This window comes from Lampetra planeri, chromosome 76 (assembly GCF_965212315.1).
Source record: "Lampetra planeri chromosome 76, kcLamPlan1.2.h2, whole genome shotgun sequence".
NCBI lineage: Eukaryota > Metazoa > Chordata > Hyperoartia > Petromyzontiformes > Petromyzontidae > Lampetra > Lampetra planeri.
Window position 1 is genome coordinate 1,050,785 of NC_136181.1, and position 17,956 is coordinate 1,068,740.

Here is a 17,956-nt window from a genome sequence, read left to right on the forward strand (position 1 = left end):
CATTCGTGTGCAATTTGTAAGGTCGCGGTGGCACAGACTTATTTCATTTAAACGTTATAATCCCATGTTCATCATGACGTCCTTTTTACTTGTAGGTCTCAATCGCGTTACGGAGATGGCGTGACGTGAGGGTTCTGCCTTTGTAGTGAGGGTTATAAGTTGACGCTGAGGAGGGGGGAGGAGGCACCCCCCCTGATTATTAATGAATGGGGGGGGTCCATTTGGAGGACGTCACCTGGTCATGATTATTAATGAGGGGGGCTGTTCGATGTGGAGTGACGTCACCTGCTCATGATTATTAATGAGGGGGGGTGCTACATGCGGAGTGACGTCCCCCGACATGATTATTAATGACGGAGGGGGGGGGGTCCATGTGGAGGACCCCTCCTGTTCATGATTATTAATGATGGGGGCTGGTCGACGTGGAGGGACGTCACGCGCATTACACACAGACATTCTTGGCTCATATTAGTAAACTGCCTGGTATACAGGAGGTTGTGGGTTCGTTCTCGACCCCTGTATATTTGGAGTTTGCGTGTTGCTCTCCCTGTGGTCACGTAGATTTTTATCCGGGTCCTCTGGTTTTTCACTCCACAATTAGAATCACTCGTTTAAAGTATTTGACTGCTATAAATTTCCACATGATAATAAGCCACTTTGTTAAGCTATCATTTGTGATAGCCAGATCGCTTTTGGAAAGCGCTATATAGTAGCTCAGTGGGCCTTAACTGGTAAAATATATATATAGTTAATATTGAATAAGTGGGGTAATAAATATGGTCGAGATGGAGGAAAGGAGTTCGGAATCAGAAGTTTAGGAGAGGAGTGGGGAAATGGAAAGGAAGGAGGAAGGGGGGTAATGAGCCGAATCAAAACGGTGTCGTTCGAAGGATATACAACAATCCCTCGCCAACTACGACAGTAACCTTCTTGAAAACCACCGTGGTTGGCAATACCAAGGTCTGATGAGAAATAGGGGAAAGAGGGCGTTGGGGCAACACTCGTCAATAGTAATCATAATTTACACTGATTAAGCACGTTTCACCCAGAGGTCGCAAGGCATTGCACAGAGCTAAAAGCAAGCAAGTAAATAACTTACGCAATTCTAAAACCTAATATAAGCACGCAAGCTCGTGAATTTAACCACGGATACAAATAAAGCAGGATTTAAATAAACCTAGGGACTCAGCAGATCGAATATCAGATGGGAGTGCATTCCACAGCTTGGGGACCACACAGGAAAAGGTCCGGTCACCCATTGAAGTGTGCCCTCGGAACACACAATAGCCCACACTTAGACGACCGAAGAACTTACGTTGGGACATATGGGTGGAGGTCACTGATGTAAGAGAGGAAGGCATGGTTGAGGGCCTTGTAGGTGAGAAGGATCTTGAACTCCACTTGGAACCTGACCAGTAACCAATGGAGAGACTCAGGTACAGGGGTGATGTGCTCAGGAACTGGTGTTCGAGTAAAAACTCTGGCAGCTGCATTCTGCATGTGCTGGAGGCGGTTTAACAGCCTGAGAGGGATGACAGCTAATAATGCATTACATACATCGATACGTGAAAAGACAAACATGTGTACCAGCTTCTTAAGGTTCGATAACGAGATAATGGGGTGCAATCCGGCTATATTTCTGAGGTGAAAGAAGACAGCCTTAATGACCTTGTTAATGGGTGCTTCCAAGGTTAGTGAGGGATCAAGGACAACACCAAGGTTGCAAACTATCTGAGCAGCACCGACATACTGGCCATCAATTAACACACTGACTGAGACAATTAATGACAGGACCCAACATACAGCACCTCTGTCTTATCAGCTTTTAAATTAAGAAAGTTGCATCCAAGCTTTAATAATCATAAGAGAAGATGACACTCAAGATGCTTCTGCATTGAGGGGGGATTCAACGTTAATGTAAATTCAAGTGTCATCAGCATAACACTTAAACAAAGTCCAAGTTGGCGTATGATATGACCAAGTGGGGCCAAATATATGCAGAAATAAACTGGGCCAAGGACTGAACCCTAGGGGACACCAAAAGGAACAGAACATGTCTCTGAATTTATCCCTCCCTGGCTGACAAACTGTTTATACTCAGGCAGGAAGTAAACCAGCGCAAAACAGTGCTGGAAACCCCATTTAGCCTTCCGAACGCTCGGGCAAACTGGAATGATCAATGGTGTCAAAGGCAGCACCCAGGTCTAAAAGGACAAGAATGCTTGGCCTGCCTGCATCAGCAGCAACCAACAAGTCATTGACAACCCTAACCAGAGCCGTTTCCATGTTGTGGCCAAACCTAAAGTTGGACTAAAAAGGATCAAAATGATAATTTATGATCAAATTATGTTTAAGTTGTAAGGCTACTGAAAGCTAAATGACCTTGGAGAGATATGACATGGTGGACATTGGACAATAATTACTGAAGAGTTCTGAATCGACGCCATTCTTCTTTAGTACAGGAATGACAGTGGCACTTTTAAAAAGGGAAGGGAGAGTACCAGAATGGAGTGAGTTGTTAAGAAGATTGGTAATGAAAACGACAAGAGATGGAAACATATCATGAATAGATTTTATAGGAATAACCTCTGTAGAGACAGAGGTTCTTTGCAAGCCATCTAGCTACCATGAGAGGTTCGTTCATGAGGCTATTCACAAATACAAACACAGAGACAATTTCAACCGAGAAGATGGATTCTGGCTTAGCAATCATTGGAAGGATTTGATCAACCATTTCGGGTCTTAATTGATTGTGTTCACGCTTACGGTGACTTTCAGACCGCATTCCATTTTCTGCTCCCCCCTCCTCTTTTCCGAACATAGATGGACTCGTCCATCTGGCAAACTGCCAAATCGCTGTCTGTGGTGCTGACGTTAGGCCAAACCGCCACTTTTTTTTATTTTCTTTCTGTGGATTTCACACCTGATGATGATTGCTAGTGTTGCAGTCGAAACGTCGTGAGAATTTTTATTGTTTTATATTTATATTGTTTTATTATTTCCCTTCTACGTGACTTTACCGAAATAACCAAGAATATGAATCCCTGCAGTCACGAAAGCTTTAAATCAAAATTTGTGTTAATTTTGTTTTAAAAAGAATTGAAAGAACTGCTCAACATTTGATTTTGTACAAGAGAAATGAGAAGCACAAGATGAATGAAGGAGCCTATAAACAGTAAAAAAATATATCCTTGGATTATTCCAGGCACTGGTTAGAGTAGCAAAAAGACAGCTGGTGTGAGTATGGTCGAGTGCCTTTCTGCCTTGTGGACAATTGCCTTCAGTGCACGTAATTCATTATTATACCAAGGTGAATATTTCACCACCGAGATACAGCGTGATTTCAGGGGGACCAAACTATACAATATACTGTTTAATTAAGTATTGTAAACTTGGGCCATGGCATCCACAGTAGATGTGTATACTTCAGACAGTGTTCACTTTTGAATTGTCAACGAAAACATGTCTGGAGTGATTGATTTTAGATTCTAAAATCGGATCTGGCACCGCACAATGTTTGGATGTTCCAGGATCAACAATTGATAATTTGGTGGCAGACAATTCCTGGTAACAAACTAGGTCAAGGATGTGACCACGAATATGGGTGAGGCAATTAACATGCTGAGTTAAATTCAAATAATCCAGGGTATGCACAAAGTCCCTGGAGAGAGCACATTTGGGTGAGTCGATATGAATATTGAAATCACCCAGCAGAAATAATCTGTCAGAGGCTGAACACAGCGTGGAAAGTAGCTCAGTTAGCTCCCCAATAAAAGAAGTGGAGGCCTTAGATGGATGATTAAAGGGCACTATTGTCACATGCTGGATTTCCTTCCATTCCAGAATTAGATGCTCGAACTACTGGAAGGCCAACATAGAAGTTGGGCGGAGGTGAGTAGATGAGCGATGGAGAATTGCAAGACCACCACCGCGGCCAGATTATTGGGGCTTGTCATTAAAGGCATATTAGCTGGGTAATGCCTGGTTAAGGTGGAGATTATCATTTAGTTGGTGCCATATCTCTGTGAGTTAAAACAAATCAAGATGGCCATCTGTGATCAACTCACTAACCAAAGGAGCCGAAAACTAAGAGAGTGCACATTAAGAAGGCCAACACATGTGAAGCTGTCAGGCATATCGGGGGATGTATTGTGCGGAATATGCGCAGACAGAGGCCGCAGGAATCATCGACAGGCAACCGGAAAAGTGGAGTTAGGTTTTTGCAAAAATTACCATAATACAAGACCACCAGTGTAGAGGTGACGGGCTTTCTTACATGCCCGAAATCCCGATGGATGCAGGGAGGCCAACGAAAGATATTTATCTTCTTGGTTCTTTCGGTAAAGTCACGTAGAAGGGAAATAATAAAATAATAAAATATAATAAAATAATTCTCACAACGTTTCGGCCACAATGCAAGCAGCAGTCCTCAGGTGAAGAACAGGTCTGTCGGAAAGACAGCATCTGAATGTTCAGACGCTTTTATTTATGTTTTATTTTTATTATTTTATTATTTCCCTTCTACGTGACTTTACCGAAAGAACCAAGAAGATGAATCCCTGCAGTCACGAAAGCTTTAAATCGAGAAAGATATTTAGTTGGCAGAATTTGACCTCCAGATTCAGAGTAATAGTCAAGGATGTAGAGCGAAGGGACAATAGAAAGACACTTGAGTAATGTCATATCACACCAACAAGCTAGGCCACAACCAAGGTGAGCCAGACACGAGCTGGAGCAGGCCGATTGAAAATGACAAAGCGAAATGGCATCACCACAGTCGGCAAGTCACGAGCCGAGGCAGGCCAGGCAGAAGCCAAAGCAGGCTGTTCACAAGTGACGAAATACAATGGAGTAGAACACAGCACCGTGGCACCAGAAAGCTAGGCTACAGACAAGGCGAGCTGGACGTAAGCTGCAGCAGCCTGAACGCATACACAAAGGTGAACCAAGCACACGCCAAAGTGGGCAGGTCACAAGCCGAGGCAGGCCAGGTACAAGCCACAGCAGGCTGGTCACGAGTAAAGACAGCAGATGCAGTACAGCAGAGGACCACTGCAGGCAGAGGTGATCGAGGGCCCGTGTCCCAACAGGCCCAAGGAGCCAACACAGCAAGGCTGCAGCAGAGGCACCCAGAGGTCAGAGGCAGGACCAAACGACAGGAGCAGGAGGCAGACTGGTAGGCCCGACCCTGCATTGGTCTCGCTTCAGTTCTCATGGCAAGATAAAGGCAGTTGTTGTAGGAGAAAGGCTGTGCATTGCGGGCAGCAGCTGTTGTTGTACTTGCCCGTTTCCAGGTTTGTGCACGAACAGTGTGTGTATGTAAATGTGTGTACTTGAATATAAATGTGTATATATAAGTGCATGTGTTTTAATGTATTTGCTAACGTTTGTATTTTAATGCAAATGTATGTGTACAAGTGTGGTTTAATGAACAAATATGTTTCGTGTTCAATGAATATGTAAGTATGTGTGTATTGATATGTATAAGTATGTTTTAATGTAGAGATGTGTTAATTAGTAGTATATATGATTGTAACGTATATGTTATATGTAAATATATGTTAGTATATGTTTCAAGTAGAGGTGCGAATATAAGTGTGGGTATGTTTAATAAAGTGTACAAATGATGTGGTAAATGCAAGCGATATGTTGTGATATAGGTGGTAACATATATACAGTATTTGAATGTACAGTCTAAGTGTATGATGTAAAATATGTATGTGTTTGATGTAATGTAAAAGGAGCAAATTACTGTAAACCTAAACAAATAGTGTGTGTTGTAATGTAAGTGCACGATTGTATAATGTTGAGATGTACTGTACTGTGAGTGTAAGCATGTACATATCTGTGAGCTGCATGAGGCAGCAACAAGGGAAGGGCTATCTCCGCCCCCCTCCAATCATGTCCCCCGTAGGGCCTTTCCTCCAACGCGTCATGGGGTCAGTGGCTCGTCCCTCTAATGCAGCGGTCCCCAACATTTTTAGCACCAGGGACCAGTTTCGTGGAAGACAATTTTTTCACGGACTGGGGGAGGGGGGTTCATCATTGGGTCTTTCCCCCTTTTCAAAGAAGCTCTCCAGCGACATTTGTTATTTACTCATTTTGGCTAGGGTTAGCTGTGACGGAGACAAGAGTGCAGTGCGGGAAAGAGGCGTGAACGGAAGTGGTAAATCAAATAATTGGCGGGCCACGCACGGACTCACCGCTCACCTCCAGCTGTGCGGCCCGGTTCCTAACAGGCCACGGCCCGAGGGTTGGGGACCCCTGCTCTAATGGGAGAGCTGTGAGGCTCTGCTGTCAGCTACGTGCAGCCGTGCTCATGACATCTGCCCTGAGTATCCTATAGTGGTATAAATAAGCTAAAAGTCAAAATAAAACATGAAAACAATTAATAGATTACAGATAAACACGAGATAAACAGAGAAGCAGAGCAGGAGTAGCAACAATTCTGCCAGCATTCCCCACTCTCAAAGTCACGACTCAAGTCAAAAGTCTAAGTTGTCCATTCCTTTACTAAACACAAATAAAATAAAAACAATAAACGTACAGATAACATAATTTTAAAAAATTAATGTTACTTAAAAAAATGTTTAGCAGGTAAGGTCCACCTAACTATGTAGCTGTTTTATCATAAGCGACCTGGCTATCACAAATGATAGCGCAATGAAGTGGCTTACCACGTGGAAATTTATAGCAGCAGTAAAATAATCTAAACGTATAGCAGTGAACTACCTCTAATACTGTAGTGGGTAAGCAGGGAGAACGAGACTTGCTGGAGGAAACACGTTTATTACAACTAAGGGTACATAACACAAAGGGGTAATGGCCCCGACAACCGATACCCTAAGGAGGTAGCCTATCCGGACTAATGTGCCTTCACTCTGGTTATAGCTCTACCCTAGACTGATAAGCTCTGAACCCGACCCTAGCCAAGGGTTCGGGTTCTACCCTTTGGGCTCTTCGCTTCAGGTCTTCCGAGCGGTTCTTCAGGACTCCAGGTCTTCAAGTGGACGATGGACTGCCGGACCCGTTCAGGGGTCCGGCTTTTATACCCGTTCCAGAGTCTCTCCACCCCTAGCCACACCTTCCTTCTCAAACTCTATTGATACATGTCCGCTACTGCAGGTAAGACTATAACCATACCGCCTAATAATGGCACTACAATACTGAGGGTTCAAGTATATGGTGATGATGAAGATGAGGTAATGGGGGAGGAGATTAGATTTGCCCACCCGCTAGCTCCACCTGCTGGTGGCAAAAGAGCGGTGGCGGGAGCTGGGAGATGAGACAATGCACGGAGGTAACAGATTTCCAGGTTGCGCTAGACTGCGGATAAAAACAAATAATTCCGACAGCCTAAAATCGGTACTAGCTAAAGGGTTGAATTTCACAGTCATCCCTAAACACATCCCAGTGGATGATATCATTGCCAAGGTCGGCGTAGCCCTCAAAGGTTTGGGACACATCCCGGCAGACGTTGCAAGATTTGAAATCGCTGCTATCAAAAACGCTAAGAAACCCACTAGCAGCATAAGCAAGGACGAGCATTTTGAACTCTCTCAATTAAAAAAACAGATATGACATTGTCATCCTCTCAGCCGACAAGAGCAATGCCACTGTCATCATTGATAAAACTACTTACAACAAAATTCAGGACCTTCTTAATGATGGCAGCTATAACAAAATCAAGAGAGATCCCACCAACCGCCCAGCCACAAAAACCAACAATATCATCACTAATTCGACTTCTCTAATCGATCCGACCAAGCAGCACTCTCTAAAACCTCCGGCTGCTAGACCACCCAGATTTTATGGCCTTCCAAAAATCCACAAAGAAGGTACCCTGCTCCGTCCTATCGTCTCCACCATTAACTCGCCCACCTAAAAACTGGCTCGATTTCTGTCTGAGACCCTGCTTCCTTTCACGGGCAAGACCACCTCAGTTGTACATAACACAGCTCACTTGGTTTCTCTAATCAAGGACATCTCAGTCTCCAGATGATTTGCTTGTCAGTTTCGATGTAGTCTCCCTGTTCACCAAGGTCCCTGTACCTGACACCATTGCAATCATTGAAGACTTGGTCCAACAAGGACTGAATCCAGATGTACCAACTTTGGTAAGGCACTGCCTTACCAACACTTCACCTATAATGGTACATTCCACAAACAAAATGAGGGTACCCCAATGGGTTCTCCCTTATCACCAGTTGGTAGCGAATGTTTTCATGGAGAAATTTGAGACAGATGCCATCCAGACATCCACTCTACGTCCTTCCTTGTGGAAGAGACATGTAGATGACACGTTCGTCATCTGGCCACATAGCCTGCCAGCACTGTACCAATTTCTCAACCACATCAATTCCATACACCCATCTATCAAATTCACAATGGAAGTGGAAAAGGATGGCAAGCTACCATTCCTGGATGTTTTGATTGAGAAGAGACCTGATTGCTCGTTGGGACATTTGGTCTACAGGAAAGCCACCCACATGGATGCCTATCTAAAGCCAGACTCCCACCACCATCCAGCCCAGAATTCCCTCATCAAAACACGACACCATGCATCTTCAACCAGCACCACCTAGCCAGTGAGCTGGAGCACTTACATGAAGCCCTCAGGATGAACGGATATTCTGACCGTACAATCCGCAAAGCTGTCTCCCCAGCCATGCGACAACCATCTGAGGATCCAACCAAAACCATCACTTTGCCATACATAGCAGGGGTTACCAAAAAGATTTCCAAAATCTTAAACACAAGATCCAGGTTGGTTTCAACACAGTACACAGAATCCGTGATTTGATCCCATCTGTAAAGGATTCCTGACATGCAACACCCTGGTGTCTATAAACTGAGTTATGGCTGCGGCAGCTGTTCCATTGGGGAAACTAAATGACATGTCTCGGACCGTGTTCGCGAACACAAGGCAGATCTGAAACACTGTAGGACCAATACCTCTGCCATTGCTGATCATTGTTTTAATGCTGTGGGCTCACACAAAATTGATTTTTCCAAGACTAAGGTACTCTGCAAACCCACCGGCGATCAGAGATTTGTTCATGAAGCCATCCAGATATATAAACACAGACACAACTTCATCCGAGAAGATGGGTACAAACTAAGCAATCATTGGGAGGACGTTATTAACCAAGCAAAGTCTTAACTGTGATGTTTTCCATCCTGCCTGCCTATGTCAGCTGTTATTTCCGACTCTCTGTGTGTGTCTCTCTCTCATCATGTGTACCTCTTGCTCTTAGGGGTTTGTCATTGGCACAACTCTGGTGGCTGGGCCTTCTCACATTTATATGCTAATCTCTCTCCCCCAGTGTCTCACGCAGCTCCACAGCCCCACTTTCTGCCCCGCCCCCTCTCTCCCACCGCCGATGCCTAAATAACGGCGTCACGGCAGCTCTCTCGCCTACTTCAGCAGTTTTCTTGCTGTAGTTGTCTCACCTGATGATGATTGCTTGTGTTGCGATCGAAATGTCGTAATCTATTATTTTTTCTACCTAGGTGACTTTACCGAATGAACCAAAGAGTATGGATTCCTGCAGTCACGAAAGCTTAAAATAAAGAATATTATCCATAATAAAAGTTTTTGGGTTAGATCTCGTAAATATAAATGTGTTGTTAAACCAGCCAACACCCGAGTAAGCTTTGTCACGTAAACAAAACATGCCAATAAGTGACTACTTCAGCCCACCGGTGTGCTGGAGAGTAAATCCACAATTACATTTTGCTCTTATTTTGCCACAATTGGTCAAATCGCCTGATGATGCTGGATATAATTACCAGCGAACCGTCGTACTCAAATTATAAATGTTGTGGATTTACTCTCCAACACACCGGTGGGCTGAAGAAGTCACTTATTGGCATGTTTTGTTTACGTGACAAACCTTACAAATTGGCTTTGTCGGGTGGTGGTCGGTTAACGACACATACATTCACGCAATCTAACCCAAAAAACCTTTGAGGCATGCTTTGACAATGTATGCGTTGCCTTTGAAACTGATTGGCCTACACCAGAGCTACATCCTCCTTCATGGCCTAACTGGTGTTAGACCAGAGAACAACGCCACAAATCGAACAGCACTACGCCAATGCAAATATATAAAGCATCCATAGCCCGGGTTTGAGCACTTACATCTAAAAGGGTCCCCACTCGTAACTACGTTTGCTCTTATTTTACAGATTATCCACATTCAAAACCCTACACTTTGGAAAGTGTACACAACAAACAAGACGGAGATGGAAAATGCCTACAAGGGACCCCTTAAGGAATCACCGGTGGAAAGGACTCTGTATCACGGGACAACTCTCGAGACCTGCGAGGCCATCAACACGAATGGGTTCAACAGAAGCTACTGTGGTAGAAACGGTACGACGTCCCGTTCTGTCACTCACGCACAGACGCATCGCCACAATTCAGAGGTGATGGTATGTGGCTCAATGACAGTTGTTCCATTCTGTATTTGCAGCTGTGGTCTATGGGAAAGGAGTCTACTTTGCTGTGAGCGCGGCCTATTCTGCTCACCATACGTACTCTCCACCCGATGCCAATGGCATCAAATCCATCTATCGCGCACGCATCCTGTCCGGGAATTACACGTTGGGGAAGGCTGGCATGATCGAACCTCCACCCATAGACGCTAGCTTGAGCTCCGTAATGCTGTACGACAGTGTGACCGATAACATTAACAATCCAGCAATGTTTGTAATCTTCAACGATGCTCAAGCCTACCCCGAGTACCTAATTAAGTTCCGGTTATAATAGAGATCACAATAACAGTCTACACACCGTTGTCCAGCAGCCACAGAATGTCATAATATATGTGTAATCATTAGCTTATTAATCAGAAGCTCAAAACTCACTTATTTTAATTTTCAAAATAATATACTAATTTAACACATAGGTTTTGTGACCAATATCCATATTCGACGGGTTTTTTTGTTTAGATTCTGTAAATATAAATGTGTTGTTAAACCCGCCACAGCCAATTAGTAAGGTCTGTCACGTAAACAAAACGTGCCAATTCGTTATTAGTTCCGTATACCAGGGTGTTTTGGAGTTCTAAATGTTGTAGTGGGTTTACTCTCCAACACACCGGTGTGCTGTACTAGTAACTAATTGGCACATTTAGTTAAAGCCACAACAGCAGATCATTTTCTCACCTGAAGACGGATGTTTGTGTTGCGACCGAAACGTCGTGTTTTGTTTTGTTATTTTTTCTATCTACGTGACTTTACCGAAAGAACCAGAGTATGGCACATTTTGTTTACGTGACAAACCTTACAAATTGGCTATGTTGGGTGATGGTGGGTTAACGACACATTTTTATGCATGCCTCAAATACCAAAAAAATATTTTTAAAATAATAGTATACTATAAACACCTGGCATGTATAATATTAAAGTAAAATAGTATAACATTTAATTAAATCACTAAAACACCATATTTATGTCAATTCAAATGTTTCAGGGTACTCCATTTTGACGTAACTAATCCCAAAATAGGCAGAAGCATGTGAATTGGAGAATGAGCAATAAGAATAGGTTTTACACTTTCTGGCAATAAAACAGAAGGTGTTAAGATGGTCAAGCACGAAAGATATAGATGTTGCAATGCATCAAGTTTGCATTAACCACACGTGGTGAACATGCAAACAAACATGCTCTGATAATATATCCATTTTATTATTTAGTTCTTTTGGTAAAGTCACTTAGATAAAAAAAATAAAGTGAAAAATAAACTAAATATATAAAATAAAAACAAAAAACACGAAGTTTCGATCGCAAGACAGGTGGTCGTCATCAGGAAAAGAGGGGTTAGCCTCTAAAGGCAAACGGTCTATAAAGAAACAACTAACCAGCGGTTAGTTGTTTTCTCCTACATTAACATTAGCTGCCCCGCCCATGCTGCTGACCCACTTGGGCTACACCCATCTCTAAACCTTTATAAACAGTTTGCCTCTAGAGGCTAACCCCCCTTTTTCCTGATGAAGACCGCTTGTGTTGCGATTGAAACGTTGTGGGTTTTTTGTTTTTATTCACTTCTTTTTTTATTATAATTTTTCTATCTACGTGACTTTACCAAAAGAACCAAAGAATATTAATTCCTGCAGTCACGAAAGTTTTTAGTCAAAAATATATCCATTGTCTTTGAAACTGATTGGTCTACACCAGAGACAACCTTCTTGATGGCCTAGTCTCACCAGTATCAGACCAGATAACGCCAAAAGGTGAACAGTACAAAGAAAATGCACATATCAGAACATTTATAGCTTGGGGTTAGGAGCTATATTACGGGATTAAAGTGTGAATAATAAGAATAAGTTTTACCCTTTGTTGATTGCTTGCAAAAGGAATCTATTTGGTGTTTGAACATCTTACCACCTGTTTTATTGCCAGAAATTGTAAAACCTATTCTTATTAATCTTGATTTGTAGCTTTCATGACTGCAGGAATACATACTCTTTGGTTCTTTCGGTAAAGTCACGTAGGTATCAAATAAAATAATTCACGACGTTTCAAGCGCAACAAAAGTGTCCCTCATCAGGTGGGAAAGCATGGTCTGCTGCTGAGGCACTGTTTTAAAAGGTTTGAAATAGGTGTAGCTCAAGGGTCATAAAGAAGTGGGTGGGGCTAGAGACGTTAATGTGAGAAATTAGCATGCAGCTGTAAGAAAGGAGAGCGGCCGCCTAGACGAGGGCACGGAAGTGGCTATGTTAATGTGAGGGATTAGCATGATGTTAATGTGAGAAATTAGAGGGTACGGAAGTGGCTATGTTAATGTGAGAGATTAGCATGATGTTAATGTGAGAAATTAGCATGTAACTGTAGAAAAGAAGAAGAGCGGCCTCCTCGACGAGGAAGTGCAACCCAACGGGTGTAATCCAAATGGCCTGTGAGTATGAGAGTGCAATCCAAAAGACATGTGAGCATGAGAGTGCAATCCAAATGCATTAAGGTGCAATGCAATGGACATGTGAGCATGAGAGATCTAAGAGAGAGGCATAGAGAGAGAGAGAGACACAGAGAGTCGAAATAACAGCTGACATAGGCAGGTTGGGTGAAAACATCACAGTCAGTTAAGACTTTACCTGGTTAATAACGTCCTTCCAATGATTGCTCAGTTTGTACCCATCCTCTCGGTTGAAGTTGTGTCCGTGTTTATATATCTGGATGGCTTCATGAACAAATCTCTGAAGGTAGCCGGTAGGTTTGCAGAGTACCTCCATCTTGGAAAAATCAATTTCGTGTGAGCCCACAGCATTAAAAAAATTATCGGCAACGGCAGAGGTATTGGTCCTACCGTGTTTCAGATCTGCCTTGTGCTCACGGATGCTGTCCGAGACATGTCGTTTCATTTCCCCAATGTAACTGATACCACAGAGGCAACTTAGTTTGTAGACACCAGGGTATTGCATCTCAGGAATCACATCTTTTTACAGATGGGATTAAATCACGGATTGTGTGTACTGTATTGAAACCAACCTGGATCTTGTGTTTGTTTAAGATTTTGGAAATCTTTTTGATAAACCCAGCGATGTACGGTAAAGTGATGGTTTTGGTTGGATCCTCAGAAGGTTGTCTCCGCATGGCTGGGGATACAGCTTTGCATCCGTTCATCCTGAGGGCTTGGTGTACGTGCTCCAACTCACTGGCTAGGTGGTTCTGCTCGGAGATGCAACGGGCCCTATGGTGTAGTGTTTTGATGAGGGAATTCTTCTGGGCTGGATGGTGGTGGGAGTCAAACTTTAGATAGGCATCCATGTGGGTGGCTTTCCTGTAGACCAAATGTCCCAACGAACCATCAGGTCTCTTCTCGATCAAAACATCCAGGAATGGTAGCTTGCCATCCTACTTCCATGGGGAATTTGATAGACGGGTGTATGGAACTTATGTGGTTGAGAAATTGGTTCAGTGCTGGCAGGCCATGTGGCCAGATGACAAATGTGTCATCTACGTATCTCTTCCACAAGGAAGGACGTAGGGTGAATGTCTGGATGGCATCTGTCTCAAATTTTTCCATGAAAATATTCGCTACCACTGGCGATAAGGGAGAACCCATTGGGGTACCCTTATTTTGTCTGTAGAATGTACCATTCTATGTGAAGTATGTGTTGGTAAGACAGTGCCTTACCAAAGTTGGTACATCTGGATTCAGTCCTTGTTGCACTCTTATGCTCACATGTCTTTTGGATTGCACTCTCGTACTCACAGGCCCTTTGGATTACACCCATTGGGTTGCACTCCCTCGTCGAGGAGGCTGCTCTTCTTCTCCTTTTCTACAGTTACATGCTAATTTATCACATTAACATCACTAGCCCCGGCCACTTCTTTATGACCCTTGAGATTCACCCATTTCAAACCTTTTAAACCAGTCTGCCTCAGCAGCAGACCATGCTTTCCCACCTGATGGACGCTTGTGTTGCGCCTGAAACGTCGTGATTTATTTTATACCTACGTGTCTTTACCGAAAGAACCAAAGAGTACCTATTCTTATTGTTCCTACTTTGATACTGGCAAAAAGGTCCCATGTGAACTGGCCTTGTATGTTCCAGAAAGACATTAAAAGATTACAAATTTGTAAAAAAAAATCCACCTTAGAGGGTAACACAGATTCACATAACTCTAGGAGAGATTGTACAATTATTGTAATCATTATTGTTATAATAACGTGTGGGTTTTATATTGGAAGCATCCTTAACAGTGGATGGCCAGACATCTTACAACAGAGCCTTGTCAGAGTCTTGTGCCACAGAGACACTTTTACCAATAAATACATGATATAGTTATTATAAAGCAGTTCTAAAGGAATGAGTTTGAAAACGCAATTATTTTAGAACTGCTTGTTTAGTTTAGTTTGTTGTCGTCCCCCCCCCCCCCGCACCTGATTCACACGGTTGGTTACGTACGGTACGAAAGAAGTTCAACATAATACATACTCAATACTGCACCAGACTCAACAGTGTCAATAGACTAACACTGAACCATAGACTCAAGTGCCCATAGAATAAACTTTGCATCACAGACCCAACACTGCCCATAGACTCCTTTTTAAATCCTTTATATTAAGTTCGCTTGCTTGCTTGCTTGCGTGCTTGCTTGCTTACGACCGTGCAAATCTTTCGGTCGTTTTTTAACCCACTTCCCGTGATCCAATCGAGCTGACATTTTGCACACAGACTCGTTGTGCGAGACAATTAATGTTCGTGAAAATTGTTTTCCAAAATTTTACACTGTTTAGGGAAAACAAATTAAATATTTAATTACCAATTGCTTAATACTGGCAGACAATCATCTGACCCATAGGTGGCAGCCATCTCAAGCACGGTTGGCTATGTACATTGCGAAATAAGTTCAATACATACGCAACAAGTAAACCCGTAAAAACAAAGTTTTTCACTCTAAATCCTTTATATGCGTGGCGGCTAGAGTCCTCTCGTCCTCTGGCTTGAGATGGCTGCCACCTATGGGTCAGATGATTGTCTGCCAGTATTAAGCAATTGGTAATTAAATATTTAATTAGTTTTCCCTAAACAGTGTAAAATTTTGGAAATTATTTTTCACGAAAATTAATTGTCACACACAACGAGTTTGTGTGCAAAATGTCAGCTCGATTGGATCACGGGAAGTGGGATAAAAAACGAGCGAAAGATTTGCACGGTCCTAAGCAAGCAAGCGAACTTAATATAAAGGATTCTAGATTTGAAGCTTTCGTGACTGCAATGATTCATATTCTCAGGTTTTTTCGGTAAAGTCACGTAGGTATTTTAATGTTTTTACCTACGTGACTTTACCGAAAAAAAACCTGAGAATATTAATATAAAGGATTTAAAAATATATTCGCCTGTAGAGGACGCGGGGATCGATCCCGCGACCTTTGGCATGGGAAGCGAGGGCGCTACCAACTGCGCTACTCCGCCACGGCCTGTGGAGGGGTTACGCTCCGGGCTCTTATACTGTGACGTTCAGCCAAAGCCATGAATGAGTTCTATTTGAATATATGTAAAATAATTTTTTTTTGCCTAAAAAGTGTAAAATTTTTGAAAAAAATTTTCACGAACATTAATTGTCTCGCACAACGAGTCTGTGTGGAAAATGTCAGCTCGATTGGATCACGGGAAGTGGGTTAAAAAACGACCGAAAGATTTGCACGGTCGTAAGCAAGCAAGCAAGCACACAAGCAAGCAAGCACGCAAGCAAGCAAGCAAGCGAACTTACTATAAAGGATTTAAAAAACACAAAGATCCCCCGTATATCCTTAACAGACTGTAAGGGCAAGTGCTGTTAGCGAGCACCTATGAAGGCCGGAACGGTACACGAGGGGGTGGGTGGCCAGCCCCACGCCCGGCCGCCTTTGTCTCCCCAGTGGCGATGTTTACAACACCACATCAGGTACTCATTTTAGGCTGAGTCGACCTAGGGGAGGTCCAGGAACCGGTTCAGATAATCGTCCCTGTTGTTGGCCATGAGCAGGAATCGAACCTGGGTCGCCGGGTTCATAGCACAGCGTGCGAACCACTACACCACCGCTCTCAACAACACATGCACACACATACGTACAATGTATGTGAAATTGTTGGACTGCTGCGCATAATTGATTTTCATGCTTTCATTTAAAATTATCAGGGAGGTTGATGGTTGAAGAACTCCCCTATACGTGTCTTCTGAATTTTTGTTTGGTTTAAATCGCTATCATTACTTTGAGCTTCCCTGGATATGATCAATCCTGGCCCTGACGCCTGCTGTATATTTGGAGTTTGCGTGTCTCTCTCCCAGTGGTCGTGTGGATTTTTCTCCGGGTCCTCCGGTTTCCCCCTCCACATTTACAATCAACATCACGTGTTTAGAATAATTGGCTGATGCAATAAATTTCCACGTGATAATAAGCCACTTCTTTGAGCTATAATTTGCAATCGCCAGGTTGCGTCTGAAAAGAGCTCGATAGCTCAGTGGGCCTTACCTGTAAAAATAAAAAATAGTTTTAAGTTTAGTTTTAGGAACTTAATTGGTTCTTGGAGAGATACGTTGGACATCATGCCGAACAACGGATCTCATATGAAAAATAAGAGTAGGCTTTACCCTTTCTGGAAATAAAACAGGAACGGTGATAAGATGTTCAAATACCACATGAATACATTTTGCAAGAAATCAAGTCTGCATTAACCACACATACTTCTGGCAAAACATATGTAGAGGAGTAATATGGGGACGTGACGTCATACGCGCTGTGAGGTACGAGGACGTCATGTAACCTGAGGGTACTTAAGGAGGGCCCCGTGACAAAAGCGGGGTCGTTGTGGGAGCCCGGGATGGAGAGTGGTTAAAGGGAGCTGAAGAGACAGCCAGGGGTAGAGCTCAAGAAGTCTGTAGAAGCCGGCTGTAGTTATAGAAAATGCTGCTCTCCTCGGTTGGGCGGTGTTGGCTGAACACCCGTCCCGACTCAAGTGAGAGAGCCCAAAGAGACAGCCAGTAGGCTAGCAGTAGAGAGAGCTAAGGGTCCAAGAGAAGGACCGAGTGTAGGACACCAACTCTGCTGGTTAACTACTTTCTTTGTTAATAAATCGGCGCAAACCCTTACTTGAAGACCTGCCTCCGCGTCGTCATTTACTACACAACACATACAGTGAGGGAAAAAAGTATTTGATCCCCTGCTGATTTTGTACGTTTGCCCACTAAGAAAGAAATGATCAGTCTATAATTTTAATGGTAGGTTTATTTGAACAGTGAGAGACAGAATAACAACAAAATCCAGAAAAACGCATGTCAAAATGTTATAAATGTAATTGCATTTTAATGAGAGATATAAGTATTTGACCCCTCTGCAAAACATGACTTAGTACTTGGTGGCAAAACCCTTGTTGGCAATCACAGAGGTCAGACGTTTCTTGGAGTTGGCCACCAGGTTTGCACACATCTCAGGAGGGATTTTGTCCCACTCCTTTTTGCA

The 17,956-nt window shown here is 43.2% G+C and overlaps 1 protein-coding gene across 1 annotated transcript in view; it reads left to right on the forward strand.

Moving 5' to 3' along the window:
* Nucleotides 1-17,592, forward strand: part of LOC144737982 (protein mono-ADP-ribosyltransferase PARP14-like) — a 96,570-nt gene extending 78,978 nt beyond the window's left edge. The window contains exons 18-19 of the mRNA XM_078620900.1: nt 10,192-10,378; nt 10,479-17,592. Of these exons, the coding sequence (XP_078477026.1) occupies nt 10,192-10,378; nt 10,479-10,771 (480 nt within the window). The 3' untranslated portion in view covers nt 10,772-17,592. The remainder of the gene's footprint in view (nt 1-10,191; nt 10,379-10,478) is intronic.
* Nucleotides 17,593-17,956: the final 364 nt, after the last annotated feature.